The sequence below is a fragment of the Phyllobates terribilis genome, unplaced genomic scaffold, assembly GCF_046119375.1.
Source record: "Phyllobates terribilis strain yellow unplaced genomic scaffold, ASM4611937v1 Scaffold_3__8_contigs__length_932513732, whole genome shotgun sequence".
Taxonomy (NCBI): domain Eukaryota; kingdom Metazoa; phylum Chordata; class Amphibia; order Anura; family Dendrobatidae; genus Phyllobates; species Phyllobates terribilis.
This window is the reverse complement of record NW_027362763.1, coordinates 438,723,844-438,746,197: the sequence shown is the minus strand read 5'-3', so window position 1 is coordinate 438,746,197 and position 22,354 is coordinate 438,723,844. Positions and strand designations below refer to the sequence as shown.

General features: G+C 40.4%; 1 protein-coding gene across 8 annotated transcripts in view; it reads left to right on the top strand.

Annotated features, from left to right (window-relative positions):
* Window positions 1-1,433: 1,433 nt before the first annotated feature.
* EPHA7 (EPH receptor A7) overlaps window positions 1,434-22,354 on the top strand; it is a 236,980-nt gene continuing 216,059 nt past the window's right edge. For 7 of the 8 annotated variants that reach the window (XM_073675719.1, XM_073675721.1, XM_073675717.1 and 4 more), the window contains exons 1-3: window positions 1,437-1,742; window positions 6,029-6,093; window positions 7,869-8,538. In XM_073675719.1, coding sequence (XP_073531820.1) covers window positions 1,658-1,742; window positions 6,029-6,093; window positions 7,869-8,538 — 820 coding nt within the window. In that variant the 5' untranslated portion in view covers window positions 1,437-1,657. Of the gene's footprint in view, window positions 1,743-6,028; window positions 6,094-7,868; window positions 8,539-20,133; window positions 20,261-22,354 lie in introns of those variants that run through there. The other variant, XM_073675724.1, reaches the window with a different exon arrangement.

Below are 22,354 nucleotides of genomic sequence, written 5' to 3'. Positions count from 1 at the left end.
GAATTACACTGAACAAATCTGACAAGGGACCGCACACACAGAACATATTTACATAGGACTGCACGCAAGTGAAAGCTTTCAGCAGCGAGATAACTTATTTACATGGGACTTCACATGACAGAACTCTTCTATAATTATGCACAACTTATTTACATGGGACTGTACACACTTAAAAGCTTCTATACTTACACAGAACTGATTTACATGGGACAGCACAGATCTGAAAGCTTCTATAATTACACAGAACACATTTACATGGGACTGCACACATCTGAAAGCTTCTATGATCACACAAAACAGCTTTACATGGGACTTCACATGGCAGAAAGCTTGTATAATTATGCATAACTCATTTACATGGGGTTGCGCACACCTAAAACCTTCTATTATTGCACAGAACTGATTTACACAGGACTGCACATGTTTGAAAGCTTCTATAATTACACGGAACATATTTACATGGCACTACACACATCTGAAAGCTTCTAGAATTACACAGAACATATTTACATGGGACTACACACATCTGAAAGCTTCTATTATTACACAGAACTGTTTTACATGGGACTGCACGTTTGAAAGCTTCTATAATTACACAGAACATATTTACATGGGACTACACACATCTGAAAGCTTCTATTATTACACAGAACATATTTACATGGGACTACACACATCTGAAAGCTTCTATTATTACACAGAACTGTTTTACATGGGACTGCACATGTTTGAAAGCTTCTATAATTACACAGAACATATTTACATGGGACTATACACATCTGAAAGCTTCTATAATTACACAGAACATATTTACATGGGACTATACACATCTGAAAGCTTCTATAATTACACAGACCTGATTTGCATGGGACTGCACACGTCTGCAAGCTTCTATAATTATACAGAACTGATTTACAAGGGACTGCACACACCTGCAAGCTTCTATACTTATACAGAACTGATTTACATGGGACTGCACACATCTGTAAGCTTCTATAATTATACAGAACTGATTTACATGGGACTGCACACATCTGCAAGATTCTATAAGCACACAGAAAATATTGTAGACGGGATTAGACACGCAAGGAAACTTGCAGGATCACACAGAATATACTTACATGGGACTGCACACACCAGACTAACCAGTGAGAATATTAGAAAGTCTAGTTCTTTTTATCAGCGAAGTGACCAGAGATCAGTCCTGGAAGCAGATGAGAGGTGATGAACACAGTATAATGCATCGCACAGTATAACATATCGCACAGAGTATAACATATCGCACAATATATCGCAGCAGTATCGCACGATGCGCTAATCGCACCCGCACATAATAAACTCCGCGGTGCACGCCGTTACCTGTCTACAGGCAGCTCCCTCCTGAGCACTCAGCATCACAGGCCGCCGAGGCCCCGCCCACACGGGTCACATGGCACTGACGTCCTAACAGCTCCTTTAACCCGCTCGGCTCTCGCTGGTGCCGGCAGTCAGAGGCTGGCAGTGCACAGCGCTAGAGCAGGGACGAGCATCCCTCAGTGCACAGGAATGTATTCTGCACGCGGCCACTCTGCCCACAGCACCTGAGAGTGACAGCAGCACCCGGCCGGCAGCCGCAGACCTCCAGCAGACAAGTCAGTGACCGGCTCCTCCGCGCACAATGTCCCCTCGTGTCCGCTGGATTACATTATTCCTCAGCCTGGCTCTATTTGCACATAGCGGGGACTCGCAGACTGCCAAGGAAGGTAAGAGCGCCACAAAGTTTCCTCACTGCGCCCTGTGGATGGGCGACATTAACAGAGGCAGGAGAGAAGTTTCCTCATTGTGGAGAAACTCTGTGCACGTCATGGCAAGAAGCAGCAGAGCTAAGTATAGGGCAGTCCCCGAGGAGCGCAGCGCCGTCACCAGCACCGGGAGCGCCACTTATCTGTGCCCCCCGGGGCGTCTGCTCACACACCGGGCACAAAGAGTGTGCCTGGGTACTGACAGTGTGTACCGTGTGCCTGGGTACCAATACTGTGCCACCCACCTGGTTACTGATACTGTGTGCCTGGGTACCAATACTGTGTGCCAGGGTACTAATACTGTGTGCCTGGGTACTGACAGTGTGTACCGTGTGCCTGGGTACCAATACTGTGCCACCCACCTGGTTACTGATACTGTGTGCCTGGGTACCAATACTGTGTGCCAGGGTACTAATACTGTGTGCCTGGGTACTGACAGTGTGTACCGTGTGCCTGGGTACCAATACTGTGCCACCCACCTGGTTACTGATACTGTGTGCCTGGGTACCAATACTGTGTGCCAGGGTACTAATACTGTGTGCCTGGGTACTGACAGTGTGTACCGTGTGCCTGGGTACCAATACTGTGCCACCCACCTGGTTACTGATACTCTGTGCCTGGGTACCAATACTGTGTGCCAGGGTACTAATACTGTGTGCCTGGGTACTGACAGTGTGTACCGTGTGCCTGGGTACCAATACTGTGCCACCCACCTGGTTACTGATACTGTGTGCCAGGGTACTAATACTGTGTGCCTGGGTACTAATACTGTGTGCCACAGCACTAATACTGTGTGCCTGGGTACTGGCAGTGTGTGCCTGGGTACCAATACTGTGTGCCTGGGTACTGACAGTGTGTGCCTGGGTACCAATGCTGTGTGCCTGGGTACTGGCAGTGTGTACCTGGGTACCAATGCTGTGTGCCTGGGTACTGGCAGTGTGTGCCTGGGTGCTGGCAGTGTGTGCCTGGGTACCAATACTGTGCCACCCACCTGGGTACTAATACTATATGTAACACACCAGGGTACTGATACTGTGTAATCTGTGCTGTGTGCCACACAAGGGGGTGCTGATACTGTGTGCCTGGGTACTGATTCTGTGTGCCACCCACCTGGGTACTTTTGTGGGTGGTAATAGTGCATGTACTGTATATCTATATATAATTTTATTTCCTGTATTGTCTACGCATTACTTCCTATGTGTGACTATGCATTATTATTATTACTACCTGCACTTACTCCTATGTGTGACATCACAGAATATATATATAATTACTATGTGACACTACATAACTCCTATACATAGATATCATAGATTATCATCACTAATACTCATGTACACTGAATACTTACACGGCTGAGTGTGTGGTGTCCATCCGCATGGTGTCCGTCACACACCTGACTTGTGCCATGTAGTGTGGTGTCTGTCACTGTCTGGTGTACTAAAGTAAGCAGTGATATTACATGTGGTGTCACTCTGCAGGGTGACTAATTATGTGAGGTCACACAGTGTAGTGTAGTCCTAATATTGTGGTGTTACACTTTAATACAAGTTTTTTTTCCTAGTCTGTGATGAGGTCTGGTCCTGGGGCAATACATCTCGTGACCCCCCCTGCCCCCCACCACAGACCGAGTGTACTTGACCTGCCTTCAGCTCTATGTGTCTCTTGATTTAATGACAAAGAGGCTGAGTGGCTGCTGGTGTGGCACACTTGTATGTGTAGTTGTGGATGTATATGGTGGTACTGTATGTGGTACTGTATATGGCTGTATCGTTGCTGTTGAAGTGCTGGTGATGATGGAGTTGTGGCTGTATTAGTATTCATTAATAACAATAATGATAGTGCTGTACTGATGATGAGGGGGAGCGCAGACAGTGCTATAGCAGCAGATTTCCCGTACTGTAGCTTTTGTGCTTGTTCCGAGGAAAAGTTCCAGCTGGCGCCTGTAGAAGGAGCATAGTGACCACACAGCACCCTACCTAAAGTACAACTTCATGTGTCATCTACCCTCATCATCACCCTATGCCAAGACACTGCGTCCCATCTCCTGTGTGTTTATTACTTCTAACCTACAGTATGGGACATGTAATAATGAATGCAGCGTTATAACGTGGTATCAGGCATGTGATAATCCATCCACCAATATAAGATAGAGAAAGGGCTGGCATTCATGGTTCTCTTGATCTATTGGTTTAATATCTATACATATGGTATGGTACATTATATCTTGCAACAAGTTAGAAAATATAGAAGTCGTTACTAGCCGTGATAATGTAATATATATATAATGTGTGTGTGTGTGTGTGTGTGTATATATACACACACACACACACACACACACACACACACACACACACACACACACACACACACACACATATATATATATATATATATATATATATATATATATATATATATATATATATTTTATATTATTATTACATTATCATGGCTAGCAACCGCTTCTATATTTTCTAACTTGTTGGAAGATTGTAAGATATGATGTACCATACCATATGTATATATTTCATCTAATCTTCTATGAGCGACACTCGTGCACGTGCCTTAGTGAACGCCTGAAGTGTGATCAGATATTGGTCTTTTTCTGCAGGGTTAGGGGTAGGCGCTGAGTTAATGCCAGTCTTCCAGGATGGGAAGCTAGGCTGCAGACATGAACTTTCAGGGCAGTCTGTGAGTAACGGGCTGGATATGATATGTGATGAGGTATAGCGGAGCTCTGCACAATGAACATGGCCCCTAGAGCAGTATGAATGTATTATGCAGATCACAGCTCAGTGTCAGCAGTGAATGATCCAGCCAAACAGGACACAAAAAAAGCTTCTCCTCCACAAGATAAGGAGAGACTGCTGCCTTTCCTGGAGCAGCTTTCCAGCAATAGTCCTGGGAATAGGGGTCTGTGCAGGAAGATCAGTCTCCAGTGCTTGCAGGCAAAACATATCCATTTCTTGTCCTTCTGCTTGAATCCACACGTCTCATTGTAGAAGCATTACACCCTGTAAGTGATGTAGAAGTGTGCTGTGGGGTAATGCTGACACACATCCTTAGGTTCAGCAGAGAAATCTGCACCCAGCTACACAATACATATTTTATGGCTTGGAAAGGTCAGTTCATTGGCAGGCAGCAGATAATGTCATTTACCATAGTCTAGTTAAATTTCAGTAAATACAATTTTTTTTAGCAGACGGGGATAATTTCTTAAAGAGGCAGACAAACCATAAAAATGCAGGGTTTACGGCTATTACTATACTTTAATCTTGTCATATTGGGCCAGCAGAATGTCTACATGGTATTAGCCTCAGTATAATCTTGTGATCTTGAGGATATCTGTCTTGTTTTCACATGTACCAGTAGACTTTAGCTCTCCATGTGAAACATTTTGTTCTAGAAACGGGAAGCGTTGAAGTCAGATATCGCTGTCTGTCACTGGCAGCTCGGAGGTTGTGTTGTGATCTGCCTGTACGCTGTAGAGAAGGCATAAAATGTGACTAGGTATACCTAGATCACTACTGTTCTTATATATTTCTTTACAAATATTATTGAAAAAGTCTTAAACAATACAACAAAATGACTAAAATACAGCATGATAAAGCGCTACTCTTAAAAATATGACTTGCATCCATCATGAATGAATTTCTACCAACATTCCCAAATGAGGGCGCTATGTTACCCCCTGCAATGGTGGAAGGCCCACTGCCATCGACCTAGTGAACGTTTTGGCTTTTTACTTCGCCATTATGACCATTATGCAAAGATAACAAGTAAATGTGACAAATTGGTGATCGTGTATACAAATCTGTTTGTTTGTTTGTTTTTTTATAATAAAAAGTTTGGAAACAAAATGTTTTAAATTCAATAGTTACAGAAATGAATTAGATAATAAAAGGAAATGTCCTAGTAGGACAAACGTGGACCACTTGCATAGAATAATATAAAAAGAAGCATGTTAGGTACATTGGGCTATCCAGACATTGCCTCAAATATAACACACCATAGATAGGCGAGAAGATGCATAAGAGGTAGGAAAACCCCTGAAAGACCCCAAATACATTTCACAGACTATATTTTCTTTATTCAGGAATTTTCTGGTATATATATTTTTTTACTATAGTTTAAATTGCTCAAAATGTAATGTTTCAGCCTTGTAGAGTTTTGCCTACATAACTGTCTACTTCTACGATCACAATATATTGATATCACAGCATCATTTTTTTTCTTCTTCACAGTTATATTGCTGGATTCCAAAGCACAACAGACAGAACTGGAATGGATCTCCTCTCCGTCCAGTGGGGTAAGATTTCTTCCAAGTAATCCCAAAAGAAAAGTTCATTTCATGCTTGACACGCTCCGAGCAAGCCGGCTAGCTTAGGAACTTTAGAATATGTGTGCTTTTAAAAAGCAACCGCAAGGGATTTAGATTTACTTGTAGTTTCAGACTTTGGGTTGAAAAAAGGCCATTTTGGTATTAAACCCAAATAATTTCTGCTTTACTCTGCAACCTTCCTAGTTTTTTATTAACTATGCGTGTCTGTATCTAGTCCACAAATTGAAGTGTCATTCCCACGGTATAGAAGGCAATTACTAGATGCTCCATCACACATTAACATGCTTTTGATGTAGCGCTTCAGTACTTAGGAAATAATTACCAATGAACAGACGATTACCTATCAGGTATTGTCCTCTCAAATAGAGTTCACAACCAACATTGGGAGACAACAGTTATAAAGAACTAGGAACTGGCCTTTTCCAACCAGTTAATGACTGCGTGTCATAAATATATGATTCGTAGTGCTGGCCTCTAAACCTGCACCATTGAAAAAGTATATTCTAGGTTTACAGCCTGGACTTTTACCCTAGATCAGGTGGAAAAACATAAGCCTTATAATAAGCCTTATAACATTCTGATCCAACACCACACACTAAAGATATTATGTATCAGAACAACCATCCGAAAATAAGGAGCCAATTTGACACTTTACATTACTGTGAATTTGCAAACTTAAGAGTTAAAACATTGCAAATCTTTTGCAAAATATACCCCCTAATGTTTATAAAAAAAAAAAAAAATATATATATATATATATATATATATATATATATATATATATATATATATATATATATTACTATAAAATTATGACATCAGAAAAACATTTTGCAGAAATCATTTTGGCAGCCCAAAAACGAACCCATGGAGTGGTGCCCTAAATTATTAGAGGACCAAAGTACTTAGCGACCTTAATATAGGACATGATGAGGTTAACATAAATAATGTAGATTGTATAATATATGGCAGTCATAGTTGAGCTACAGAGAATTATGATTTTAAAAAAATTAATAAAAAGTTAAAATATGTGTGTTTGTGTGTGTACATATACATATATCTATCTCCATCTCAAACACACACAATACCTTTGTTTGACATGTAGACAATATGTAGGGTGCACATTCTCCTGGTTACATCTGTTCTCTTACTGTGCACCTGTTCCCTATAGATCTCTTACATACTCTTCTAAACATGTCAACCAATATTGACAAGTCTTACACTACATAGGAGAATACCCAAGCTGGCACCTGGCCTACCTGTCATTTTCTCTCAAATATGTCTTGTCCTATTTATATATTTGCTGACAGTATATAATTAAGTTTGCTTCATTGGAAGTGGAATTTTATATTTTTTACTGATTTACCCAGTTATTAGATACAGGAGTATATATAAATATATATATATATATTTTTTTACTGACAGCCTGGATTTTTTCACTGACTTCTTGTTAATATTGAGCTAAGCGGTATAGTAAAGTTTAATAAAAAGAAATAGGTGTAATTTTTTTTTTTAGATTCAGGGAATTATATTTTTCATGACAAATTCTTCTACATGAGGGAATGTAAGTACATTTACGGACACTGATCATCCAAGACTCTATATTCCGATCGAATCTCACCTACAGAGCAAGGTTTAGGTAGTAGCACAATAACCTAGCTGGGGCACCAGGGTGAATCAGTCTTCCTGTACACAATGCTTGCTTTGTTACATGGACTGATATGAGTTCTATCTGTTTTCAGTGGGAAGAAATCAGTGGATTGGATGAAAATTACACACCAATTAGAACTTATCAGGTATGTCAGGTCCTGGAACCCAACCAGAACAACTGGCTACGAACTAACTGGATTTCAAAAGCCAACGCACAAAGGATTTTTGTTGAGCTAAAGTTCACTTTAAGGGATTGTAACAGTCTTCCTGGCGTACTGGGAACCTGCAAGGAAACCTTTAACTTGTATTACTATGAAACAGATTACGACACTGGCAGAAACATGAGAGAAAATCAATATGTGAAAATAGACACTATCGCTGCAGATGAAAGTTTTACCCAAGGAGATCTTGGAGAGCGGAAAATGAAGCTGAATACAGAAGTTCGGGAAATTGGACCGTTGTCCAGGAAAGGATTCTACCTGGCATTTCAGGACGTCGGAGCCTGCATTGCCCTGGTGTCTGTGAAGGTGTACTATAAAAAATGCTGGACTATTATTGAGAATTTAGCCGTATTCCCCGACACTGTCACCGGCTCCGAATTCTCATCATTGGTCGAAGTAAGAGGGACATGCGTAAGCAACGCGGAGGAAGAAGCGGATAATTCTCCCAAGATGCACTGCAGTGCTGAAGGCGAATGGCTAGTGCCCATTGGAAAATGCATCTGCAAAGCGGGCTATCAACAAAAAGGCGATACTTGTGAACGTAAGTCTGATACATTTTTCCGATTGCTCTACTAGTAGTGCAGTAGTGGTGGTAAATACCAGCTGTCGATAAATGACTGTATGTAAAATGTGATTGTAAGCAGATTAGGGTTTATCGTGTGAGAACGGGCCGCAGCTACGTCTGGAATACCAGGCAGAGAGTTTGCCTCTGGCCCTCCTGTGCGGACTGTATAAGAATAATCAATAGTGTTTAGGCTTTATAATCACAGTAATGTAGAATTCGGCTCATTTAGGCTACATACAATGGAAGATCTTTTTCTCCTGCAGAGCACAGCTTCCCCAAATGCATACCAATAGCGATTTATCTAGCAGAGCCAGCAACATATACTTATGTCTTCCAAGTGACTGGAAATATGTATCACGGGCAGCACGTGCAATGCTTTTTTCCCCAGGAAATAGTGTTGCCCCTAACATTTCACTTCTGCAACCTGAAAAAGACGATATTTATGTGCCGATAGTAACAAGCAAGAACATCAAGGCTTCTTCCCTGGAATCTGCCTTCCATCTATCAATAATGGAATACATAAGGGAACGTTTACTAGCACTCAGGTTAGACTTCCACTTACCGAGAAATATCCCCCCAATTCAAGCCATTCTCTGTGCTACATACCTGCAATCATGCAACGGCCAGCTAAGTACTATTTAATGGTACAAGTGATGCCAACATTCTCACATTTATCTTCTGCCAGGACTTAAATTATAACAAGTTAAGCCTGAAATTCAATGAGAGCTATCACCGGGCTCTGGCAGGGCACTTTTTCATTACGTGTGCCACGTCTGTAGACGCTAACTGCAGTTTTATAATCCTCGGGAAACTCAAATGACTTTCTTTAATAAGGTTTCATGTGTAATTGCTAAGCACTGGTGGATTCCGGTGCCGCTGATCAGACACTCCAGCGGCTGAGCACAATCCACTTTAACACTTGGAGCAGAGAAATTGAAAGCAAGTTGGAAAGTTGGAAGTCTAATCTAGTTAGAAATAGAGGTTAGAGGTTGCCCGGGCATCTCAGGCATTTCGCACAGCACTGTGTCTAAGCTTATAACCGCATTAAAGGCAAGGCGGCACATATTAGATCCCCCTTCATTGTGACAGAAGTGTGTGGAGCATGAGGTCACCTAATGAACACATCCTTCCATGTGTATCACGTCCACTCCACTCCTGCTATAGGGGAAAGGCAGACTTGTTTGGAGCCATGGAAAACAAATGCCCTGAACAAGCTTACTTGAACAGGGTACTTAATTTTGAGCAGCAAAATGTTGACTATATGCTCGTGCTGTCATTTATTCTGGAGGGTTACACTGTGCTTGTTTGCTACAATAATTCCCTTCCTTGGCTTCCGTCCCAAGCAACTGCAGAGAAAATGCCTTGCACTAGAAACATAGATCAGCTTCTGCCTGCACTGAGCCTGGCAAGCCCGGCCATGAATTCCCCACAGCTATGATGGAATACTTGACTCGCCAATGCTCTTGATCATTGATTCACCCCCAATCAGTATACACTCGATGCCATCTCTCTCCTGGTCACAGCTTTACCCATGTTCTCTATGCCAAATGTATGTCTCTAAAATTCATATCCAGGCAGATTTATACAGAGAACAGGAGAAAAAAAGCCAAACATTACCTATCGTTTATTTAAATAATTAGAAACCCGGCGATTACTGCCTCAAAATGATCGTATGAAATGAGTCTAGGCTTCATTATTAAATCATTAGCTGGCTGATAGCCCTGACTTTGTGCTGCCTTTCACCATCAGGAAAGCGGTGCTGGTTATACAAGGTACAACTGGTGAGCTGAAGTTCGCTCTTCTCTAATCTTAACTCTTGTTAGTCTGGTTGCACAGTGTTTTGAATAAAGTCATGTTTTTGGGGGATTTTTGCCTTTTATTATTTTTTTAATTTATTTATTTTTGCCTTTTTCCATGTTTTTATTTATGGGATATTGGTGACATTTTTTATTATGATGATTATTAATATTTGTTTTTACAGCACCATTGATTCCATGGTGCTGTACATGAGAAGGGATTACAAACAAAATATAAAAAAGAGAAAAAACTAACAATGACAGACTGGTACAGAAAGGAGAGGGCCCTGCCCTTGTGGGCTTACATTCTACAGGATAATGGGAATGGATTCCAATCTTTAACAAACTTTGGGTATGCAGTTTTTTTTTAATAGTCTTCAAAAACTTCTTAAAAAAATTCAACACAGTAATAAAACCATGGAGTCAAAAATCCACCAATGGTAATAATAAAAAATACTTTATTAGTAATACAAAATAGTCTTAGATAAATATAAAATCAGAGATGAAGACTCAGGTATAGCAAAAATGGAATAAGGTCCACACACATGAAGTAAGGGAAGGGTCAGTATGGATGGGCATAGCAAACTGTATATATTAATGTCTGTAATAAGTAAAAACGAAACTTCTGATTAAACCAGTAATGATCAGGTAATAAAACCAGGGCTGTGGAGTCGGGAGTCGGTGTCCATTTTGGTGGAGTCGGTATAAAATGGACCAACTCCTAAAATATATAATAAGTTGAGTACAATAATACAATGTAGAATGTACTGTAAATTATTTCATAAGAATTTGGGAAAGTTATGAAATGTCCTATTCCTGATCTAAGGATCTCGGCTCTTAGTTGAGATGAATCTGTGCTGCACTTTATGTACATGCTCAGTAGTGAGGCAGGGCTGTGGAGTCAGAGTCGGAAGTCAGGGAAATTGAGGAGTTGGAGTCTGAGGTTTGTCTTACCGACTACACAGCCCTGAAAAAAACGCTGTAAAGATCATAAGATCCATAATGGATTTAAATGACATTATCCTGCTTACTCATTGTTACCTGTATTTGTACCACGTAACCACAACCCTTACACACGTCCCCCCCCCCCCGAGGAAGCCCACGCGAAATGCGCGTCGGGGTCGTGATACCTATTACGGACATTAATATAAGCAACTTGCTATGCCCATCTGTACTGACCCTTACCTTCATGTGTGCGGACCTCATTCCATTTTTGCTATACCTGAGGCTTTATCTCTGATTTTATATTTACCGATCACTATTTTGTATTTACTAACAAAGTATATATTTTTCTCATTGCCCCTTTTGTAGGATTTAGTGTATTTTAGGAGTTATCCCCCGCTTTATATCAGTAGGCAATTTCTCTGTCCATAGCCCTACTATTCTCAAATCGGTTCATTGATTAATTCAGATGATACTGATCCTAAAGTAAAACCACCACTGCAAATGCTATAAAAAATGCTTAAAAAAGTGCTTAAAGCTGCTTAAAAATAAAATGGTGTGTGTAGGAGGGCTGATTGATAGCTCAGCAGGCGGGTATTGCAGAGCAAGAGCTTGTCCTAAATCCCTGCAGTGTTTAGAGACAGGGACAGACACAGTAGACGCAGTATATTATACATTGCCATCAGACCTCACGCGTTTTGTGCACCAGCATCACTATATTTCCGCAGATTAGTTTAATTAGTGTGGTCAAGTTGCCTGTTTCAGTAACTTCTCACCTGGGAGAGCAGGCATCCTTCCTACATCTTTATCAAGGCCAGCAGCTATACATACAATTTATATATATCACCACAAAGAACTCAAGCGCAGGAATTAATTTGCCTTGAGCGTTAATAATGCATGATCGGGCAGCTTCAGTCAATTCCCTCTTTCTAGTGTTTCCTTGTTAGCCGGGCTTGCAATAACAAATGCGGGAATGGAAATGCTTTACTGTACGTCACGGTTTCTCATAGGCATTGAGTCTTGTTGGAAATGCTGTTAATATTTAATATAATTATTTCTGCAGATTTTTTTTTTTTTTGCATATTTAACATCCAAAAAATACCTAATTTGTTTCTCATTAGACCGTCGTGCAACACGTTTCGCTCAAAGTCGGGTAGGTGAGCTAGAAAGGTATTGAGATAGTTTATGGGCCGCTATATCAAGCCTTCTATTAGCACTTAGTAATCTGCACATACATTAAATATGAGCACGATGTGCGTCTCTCTAACAGGGACTAGATAAACGAGTTCTTGGCTGCTTTTCATTGCCGGTTATTAAACACACAGATGAGCATTACGGCTCCTGGAAATACTTCTTTCAATCAAGTCGTCAAAGCATCAGCTATGTAATGATGAGCTTTACCCAAATTGTACCGCGATTTAATCATTCAGAATGGAAAAGAAAGGGAAACGGGGCTTCAGTTTCATTCTTTTATCCTCAAAACAGAGAGCCGCTGTGAAGGCATAACTTGATAGGTGCGCACAATAGGGCAAATTGTTCTGGAGCTGAAGGCTTGTGTCATTATTTCTAAATCCACCAAGTGACTCGGGGAAGTCAGAAAATGAACTGGATTTATTCCGTCTGAAAGCTGGCTATAGCCTTTTTCCGCGAATGATATATTTTATTGTAAACCGCTTCCAAGAGTCAGAAAGTGAACTTTTCTTAAAGGGGTAGTGCGTATGCCACCCTTTCTTATATTGGTGGAGATAAACCACAGTAGTCAGGGTTTCTAGAGTCATATTTCATACTATTTTGTGCAATAAATATGTAAGGATGGGTGTACATTATATAATTTAATGTAGCTTTTGCTTCTTTAAATAAGAGTGTGAAGGTATTTTAAAAGTGAAAATTTCTAGTAAACTTGACCCTGCCTGTACAGTAAGCACTTACCCTAAGGCAGGTTTAGCAATGTGGATGTGCACATGTTGCTTCTTTTTCCTTGCAGATTTGAAGCAGTTTCAAATCTGCAATTTATTAATTTTTTAATTGTTGCAGCATTTTGTGCCTATTCTAACGAATAGGGAGAAACACGCATAAAAAATGTACGTATTTTGCGCAATGTTTTTCCTGCCAACACATTTTCTGCTGCAAATACTGAACGTGTGCACATACCCTTTACCTAAGAGAAAAAAAATATTCGCTGTAAATATAATTAAATGTACCACAGGGGCTGTCACTTAGCTTTCCTACACCCCTAAAGGCCAAATTTGAGTCAAGAGCTACCATTTGGTTGCTAAAGGTTGGCAGAGCAATGTCTGAGGTCACCACCTGTGCCTTTATTGCACTGGGGTGCTGGGTACAAATCTGATAACATGAGTATGGAGTTTGTATGTCTTCCTGTCCTACTTGTCTGCGTTGTGAGCACAACATGTATTTCGCTGTGTCCTTAAGGAGTTTTTGTTTTTGTGGTTTAATTTTTCCTCCTTTTCAAAGAGCCATAACTTTTTTTTAAATTTTTTTATCAACATAGATGTATGACAAATTTGGTTTTTAAAGCATTGATTGTACTCATAGTTTCCTAGAGCACAACATTCATTTTATGGGTAAATTAATTCCAAGTGCGGAAAAATGGCCAAAAAAAACACATGTAGAAAATACATTTAATATATAAATATATGTCACCATTTTCTAAGAAACCTACGTTTTATATTTTTCCATCAATGGAGCAGTAGGAGGCTTTTTTTTGTATGACAAGATGTCATTTTTTTTTACGAATACCAATTGGGGGTACGATCCGATCGCTTTTTATTGCATCTTGTGTGGGAGATGCAGCAACAAAAAAAAATAAACTGGTAATTTTGGTGTTTTGATTTTTTTATTCTTTAATGGTATGTATTGCACGGTAAACCATTTCATATTTTGAAATCTACAGATGCGTCAATATAAAATTTTAATACATATATAGTTTTATATATATATATATTTTTTACAATACTTTATTTGTATTTGGGGAATAAGTGGTGGTTCAAGTTATTATTATTTTTTTATATATATATCATTTTAGAACCTTTTTCTTTTTTATTTCCAGTAGGGGACTTTAATCTGTAATCATACAAGCGCTTGTATTGCAGTTATTATTAAAAATCAATCTACCAGGAGATCAAACATGGCAGTGATAAAGGGTCTTCAGCAGGCCCCGTCTGCCATGACAACCCATCAGCACCCCACAATCGTATCATCGGGTAGGCGTTGATGGGATCCTGACAAATGCATGTGTGTGTTTGGAGGGGGGTTAATAATAACTAACTTATCAGATGGATAATGATGCACCTGTCATATCTGGTCTGTATCCTGGATAACTAAAGGAGGGTGCTACTGTTACAGACAGAGCCTTACTCTTTTTTTCTATATGTGACACCTCAGTATGATATACATCAGGAAATAGGAATGAAGGTTCAGACATTGGCAGAATTTTCATATTTTATATTAAACCTCATCTGACTCAACTAAAAAAAAGTATATAGATTCCACACAATGTTATTAACATTTATAGAAGAAGATGCAGTTTACAGGGGTTGTTTTATGAATTGTGCGCTAGTATACACTAATGTGGCATGATATGGGGGTGGCTCTGCATCTGTTCTGTTGGACGTTAGTCATCCTTATATAAAAAGGACAACCATTCTTCTAAATGATTGCCATGTAATCCTAGATCTCCTTGGCACATGGAAAATCCCTTGCCGTAAAAATGAGCTGTTCCAGCAGAGGACCGCAGGGCCCACGTTTGTCAGAGACAGCCCATTTAGTTTAGTGTCATAGTTATTTGAATGACACAATTGGTTAATATTTGCATTCTCATGTAAAATAACCCAGGTCAGTGAAGTTGATCCCGCCATATATTGCTACATTATGTATGTGCATACTCTACACTATTTTACAGTTGGCTACATGAGTTTTGCCCCTTTGTTGCCACAAATTTTCTCACTTTTGGAAAATACACATAAAATACAGATAAAATTCCTACTATCCCCTCATACCCATATATATTTTTTGAAAGTAGAGACCTGCCACAATGTGAAAAGGGTCACTCAGCATTTTGCACTGTTGTGCACCTTCATATAATTTTGCATCAAAGAATATTGTTTTGAAAAAAAAAAAAAAAGATTAAAAAAAAAAAACATGTTTCTTAGATGGGGATCACATTTGCTCCTACGTCCAGTGGCTCCTTCGGGACTTGCGTCTGAACCCACGCAAAACGGGATTAGGGTGTAAATGCTGACAGGGCCATTGACGGTAATGATGCAGACGGCAGCAGTGTGCTGTGTCTGACATAATTTTTGCTCGTATACGCCTAGTTGAGGCTCGCAGCAAGATGTAGTCTTCCTGCCCACCTTAACTAGGCGTATACGGACAAAAATAATGTACAGCAGAGAACACTGTGACTCCATCTGCATCATTGCCGTCAATGTCCCTGTCAGCGCTAATGCCCTAACCACGTTTTGCCTGGATTCAGACGCAAGTCCCAACGGAGTCACTGAACATAGGGGCAAACACTATGTGAACCCAGCCGTACTAAAGTTTGTACCAAGCAGAGCCTGAGACGTAAAACACTTCTTAAAAATGAAAAGTTTAGGTTGTGCAAAGTTCACACACCCCACTAATATCGCTATATGCACTGATTTCTCTTTTTCAACAAAACTTAATGGACCAAAAATCATTGCAATCTAGATGTAGACATGTATCATAGGGGATGATTAAATATGAAACTGTTCAGATTCCAATTCCCTTCATAAAAAAATAAAGGTATCGTCTTTGAATGGTAATGGAGGTTGTAACATAGAGAAACGTTCCCTTCTCTGTTCAGTGTATATTTGTTTTGATTTTATTTTTTAAAGTGGTTTTCTGTAACGATTCTGCAAGGCATCCGTCGGAGTCATCCGTTAAACATATACACCCTGACGTTTATTTTAAAGTAACTTCTAAATGTGATGTTAAAATATGTTGCATACAAAACCAGAAAGTAAAACTTTTCCTGATGCTCCTCAAATAAAATTCTTGGCTTTAACATTAGATGAAGGCTCTAGCTGCAGCCAGCTTTTAATGTCGTTGTCAGTGGAAGGGATAAAACTTTTTATTTAATAACATTTAGAGCTCTGTGTGCTTTTTGTCCTATGTATTCTGACGCTTTTTATCCATTATTCACTGGTATTCTCTTTGTACAGCTTTTATCTTCACTTTACTTTGCCATTAATGCTGCTTTACTGCTCCTGTTAATGAAAAACCTCGAATCCTATTCAGAGCTTTGTTTGCTCGGATGTATTTTCTGTTACTACTATATAAATTCTTGCATTTTTATCTATGTACGAAAATATACAAACCCACAACACACAAAAAACAAAGATAAGGGAAAACTGGAAAGGATGCTGAAAATAATTATTTGTATTTCCAAGGAAACTTATTGAAAAAGTCAGACACGAATAGTCACTTTCTTGGGAAAGGATGGTGTAATTTAACCTAGCAATGCCTTCAGTTGTTAGAGAACCGTAACAGATATGATATATTGATTTGCAAATCAATCTTTACAATTCGATTGACTTGTAATGGGTATCGTCAGGTTTTTGTTAATTTCTTTATTTACGCACACTGAAAATCCTATCTGAAAAGAACACTGTGCTAATGTGAACGAGTCTCACAAGGCCCAGATCAGCTTTCATTGTGACAAAGTCAAAGTGCAGGTATGGTTTTCCCAGTATTAATTCAGTTATGGTAAATCTGCAAAATCGCATTACGATTATCAATAGGCAGGTCTTTAAAATCAATACTTAATGATCGGTGTGAAAACTGCAGCAACTTGCATGACCTCGCAGCTTTTGGCTGCCCGTGTGCCTGTACTTTATTGGACTGTTTAATGTTCTTAGTATGAAGTTCTACAATTTCACTTTCCAGATTTCTCATTTTAAAGAAATACAGCTGCTGTGTTTTCCTGAGTGAAGCCGCTTAAGGAAAATGCTGGCAGTCCTTTCCCTGAGGTGGCTTTGCCATAATTCCTGCGATGGCATCTCTTACTCTATATACTCTGAAGAGAGCTTGCGGCAGCCCCCCAGGTCACTTAGCCACTTTTCAGGTTTCCGAACCCTCAAGCAGTTAACATAAGTTAGAGAACACCCAGCCCCCTGAGGAAGCCCTTGTGGTGAAACTTGTTGGAGTGGCTATGTGATTGATTGTATTTTAGTTAACACTAGGGAGACCAGTGTATGTCCTAGCAAATACTGATTCAGCTGAGCTATTCTTAATCCATGAACTGCAGTCATGGTGGACATAATATTATACTGAACATGAACTAATTTGCTCAATGAACTATATAGATCCTAGAGATCATACTTAGTAGAGAGATAACACTGGTACACTAGTGTGCTTTTAAATATATTTACCACTTTTAAAAGATAGAAACAGGGCTGTAGAGTTGATAAGCCAAACCAACAACTCCGATTCTGACTCCATCTCCTCAATTTCCCTGACTTCCGACTCCCTGATTCCAACTCCACAGCCCTGCCTCACTACTGAACATGTACATAAAGTGCAGCACAGATTCATCTCAACTAAAAGCCGAGATCCTTAGATCAGGAATAGAACAGACATGTATAGGACATTTCATAACTTTCCCAAATTCTTATGGGGATCCAAGGGGTAATGTTTCTCCTTGCGGAGAGTGACATGTCAATCCTGGCATACCAAGGTGAGAAGAATTTTAAGCCACAATGCTTCTCTGGGAAATATGCAAATTATCTCTTCAGAGAGGAAGAGAACTAGAACTCTAGTGCCACCTATAGGAAGTAGCAATCCCTGACGAGGGGCAGTACCCCGAAACACAGTGTCTGCAAATTGAGATCTTGGTTTTGGCTTTTTTCCTAAAGGCCCCGTCACACTTAGCGACGCTGCAACGATCCCGACAACGATACGACCTGTCAGGGATCGTTGCTGCGTCGCTATGTGGTCGCTGGTGAGCTGTCAAACAGGCAGGCTCACCAACGATCAGGGGAGCAGCGACATCGTGGAAAGAATCTTTCCACGATGACCTGCTCCTGGTTACGAGCCTGCGGAAGCAGCTATGAGGCTGGTAACCATGATAAACATCGGGTTACTAGGGGCACACGCGCACCTAGTAACCCACTGTTTATCATGGTTACCACTCTGCTACGGTGAGCGGGAGGCTACCGCTCACTTTAGCAGGCTCGTAACCATGATAAACAGTGGGTTACTAAGTGCGCGTGTGCCCCTAGTAACCCGATGTTTATCATGGTTACCAGCCTGATCGCTGCTCCCGCTGGTCACACACAGCGATGTGTGCTGACCAGCGGGAGAGCAACGACCAAAAAATGGTCCAGGACACTTTGCAGCGATCAGCGACCTCACAGCAGGGGCCTGATCGTTGCAAAGTGTCACACATAGCGACATCGCTGGTGAGGTCGCTGTTGCGTCACCAAAACCGTGACACAGCTGCGATCTCGCTATGTGAGACGGGGGCTTTAGTCATATGACAAGGCTTTTTAGAGAGTATAAATATTGACTTTTAGGATTGCTACTTCCTATAGGTGGCACTAGAGTTCTAGTCCTCTTCCTCTCTGAAGAGACAGTTTCCAAGTTCTTATGAAACCTTTTACAGCACATCCTGCACTGAACTACTGAACCCAATTTATTATATATTTTAGAGGGAACCTGTCACGTCCTATCTACTATCTACACTGCCCCCATTACTTTGTTAGTGATGCAATGTGCATCACTAACGAGCTTTTTTCATTAAAATCTGTGGTACTATAATGATTTTATAACATTATATATACGTTGTCCTACTTGCTGTATTCAGTCATAGGGGTGTGATTCTCTCATTCAGCCATGGACAGCACCGCGTTCAGTCACTGCCGTCGCTCATGTGTTTGAATACTGCTCCCGGCAAGGTTGTGTCTAGATCGGAGGTGATGTTTTGTGCTCCTCACTTTAGCCACTCCGATCTAGACGCTTCACTGCTGAGGAGACTAGAACGGAGTTGCTGGAGTGAGGGCCTCAAAAAATCCCCTCCGATCTAGACGCAACCTTGCCGGGAGCAGTATACAAATACATTGGGAAGCGCCAGCAGTGAGTGAATGCGGTGCTGCCCATGACTGAATGAGAGAATCACACCCCTATGACTGAAAACAGCAGGTAGGATCTAAGTATATATAAGGTTATAAAATCATTACACTACCACAGATTTTCATGAAAAAAGCTTGTTAGTGATGCACATTGCGTCACTAAAAAAGCAGTGGGGGCAGTGTAGATAGGACGTGACAGGTTTCCTTTAAGAGTCAGAGTCGGTATAAAATGGACTTCCGACTCCACGAAAATGGATACAGACTCCGACTCCACAGCTCTGGATAGAAATAAGTCATGTTTTAATCCATCCCTAAACTAGGGTCTATTTACCGTCTGGGTAATTTGGTAATTTGAATTTATCATCCCTATTGGGGTGTATATACTGTACCTAATGGTTGATAATACAGAACGTGTGCACGGCAATGTCTTTTTGACACTCTTGTGCATTAGGTTAATTTTATGGGGTGCTTTTCCAGGTGGATTCCGGGTTGAATGCACCTGAAAAACATGCCTGTTGCACACACTCTAAAGGGGTTTTCCAGACAAATTTTCGGCAAGTGCTGTAGTATACCAAATACTAATGGTGTGTACTGCACACACTGTTGAGATTCTTCCCTGCTTGCCAGTTCAAGTGGTCATCATTGTTGACTTCATGTATGTGTCATGCTCACTTGCTGTCATGTTCTGCTTATATTCTCTTTTCTCTTTCTCTCAATGTTCATAGAGCAAAGAAGGAAAAGAAGCTCGTGGTCACAGTGCTTTCTGAAAATTTGCCCGGGCCAAGAAAACCCCTTTTAAATTAAAAATTCTATAATCAAGGGCTAAAAAAAAGAAACATAGTAGTATAGAAACCAATTAATAAGCTTTAGCTTATGTGGCCATAAAGCAGTGACCTGGACTATCTCTGTGCAGTATTTGTTGCTCTCCTAAACAGTTAAAATCTCATCTCCACTACATTTGTGAACATTGAATTTTCACTGAGGTTAAACACATCCCTACGTTTTCCTCACAGGTCAGTGAGGCTGTGCTGCGGTTCTGTTTGTTGGGACTTCACATTAGAAATCTGTTTTAGCTGTTCCCAAGCACACACAACTTCTTGAAGAAAATAATGACTCTGCGGGATAAAACCAAGAACTTTGTTATCCAGGAAAAGAAATTCACCATTGACCTCAAAGCTTCATCCGTGTCAGTCCTACAGTCTCTGCAATACCTAAGGGTGCATTTACACACTTAATTTTGATGCAGTTTTTGAAGCAAAAGCAATGAGTGGATAGTAAATTGACAGGAAGTATGTATGAAATATTCGACTTCTCTTTTTTTTGTTTCAATCCACTCCTAGTTTTAGCTTCAAAAATGTCTGAAAATATCACAAAGAAAAGTACCCTAACGCTTCTTGTGAAGGGGTTTTCCTGTCGTGATGTTTTTCAGATAGAAATATGTGCAACTTACTAATATTCTGTAACTCTGAAAGCGCCAGTGATATTTCGAAGTCAGCACTGGTTCTGACAACGTCTACATTTGGTTTGACACAGCAGATTGCTTCTTGTATGAGCATTTGACCAGCAATCTGTATGAAGGAGACTAAGCCCATCTACCAATGAGCCCATCAGCCAGAACCATTTGTACACTTTACTGGTTACATGCCGACACAGGACGATCACTACCCTGTTCACCCCAAACGGAGTTCCTGTGACCTTGGACCAGCACTCACTGTAGGACCTTCTACTAAGTGAACAGAATTGTGAAAAGCTAAAAGAATATCCTAAGAACCTGGCTCATCTGTAGACATTATGCTCAGACTGTTCTGAAGGGTTTTTTTAGTGAAAGGGCTCATTCATATGTCAGTTTTTCAAGAACAGGTTCTATCCGTGGTTTCCATGGATAGAACTCACACCTATTATTGTCTATGGAGATGTTCTCATGTTGACGGATTTTTGCTGACTGAGTTGTCTGCACCAAAACACAGAGGCATGTCCAATTTTTGATCCGGGTCACGTATCAAACTCTGCAATGCAAGTCTATGGGCCTGTGAAAAAAAAAATCGGTAAGGACTCAGATGTCATCTGTTTGCTGTCCGATTTTCATGTTTGTTTGCTAGAAAAAGCTTAACATAAAAAGTATGCCCCCCCCCCCCCCCAATTTTTTTTTATGAAACTATGTTGGTAAAAATTGACACTCTGAACAAACTCTGACAAGGCGCTGTTTAAAATCGGTCCGTTTTTGGCTACAAGAAAATCATTGCAGATTAGATCCTATCGCAGCTTTCCTTGATACCCCTGTTTTGTTTCAAAGGTGTCACAGGTAAATAAAATAAACAGGATATGGTTCACACGAAAAATCCGGTAATGCTGCCTTAGATTTTAGGGACACTGTTAGTAAGGGAAATTGTAACTCTGTTTTTTTTTCCCTTTTGTTTGTTTTCTACTCAAGTGATCAAATCAAATGATTAATCCACATTACAATCTCCCGCTGATCGAACCACCATTGTAAGCCTATATGAATGTGTAGGGAGACGTGGCATTCTTATTATTCATAACCAGTCAGATGCTAACAGATGACAGCAGTCCCAGAGAGCCGTGACATTGATTGATAGACATGCTGTGAGACTGTGCACAAACCATTTAGACACGTAACACCACAGTCGCCCAGCAGCCCCTAAAAAGCATCATACCAGGCATTCACTTTCCCTAAACAGCGCTGAAGACTTTTGTGATTGCGGGGGAGGGGGTTGCATGGTTTTTTGGTACTTTTCTGTGTAAATCAGCATATAATAATACAGGGCTGGCATTTCACATTCCATGTACTAATAGAAGGCTATAAATATATGTAAAAGATCTTTAGTGGTCCTTTTTTTATAGCTCGAGATAATGATAGATTTGGCAGCGACCTAATACTTCCAAGTTACATAGAATACATGTGCATTCCGGTTTGTGATCACTTTCAAC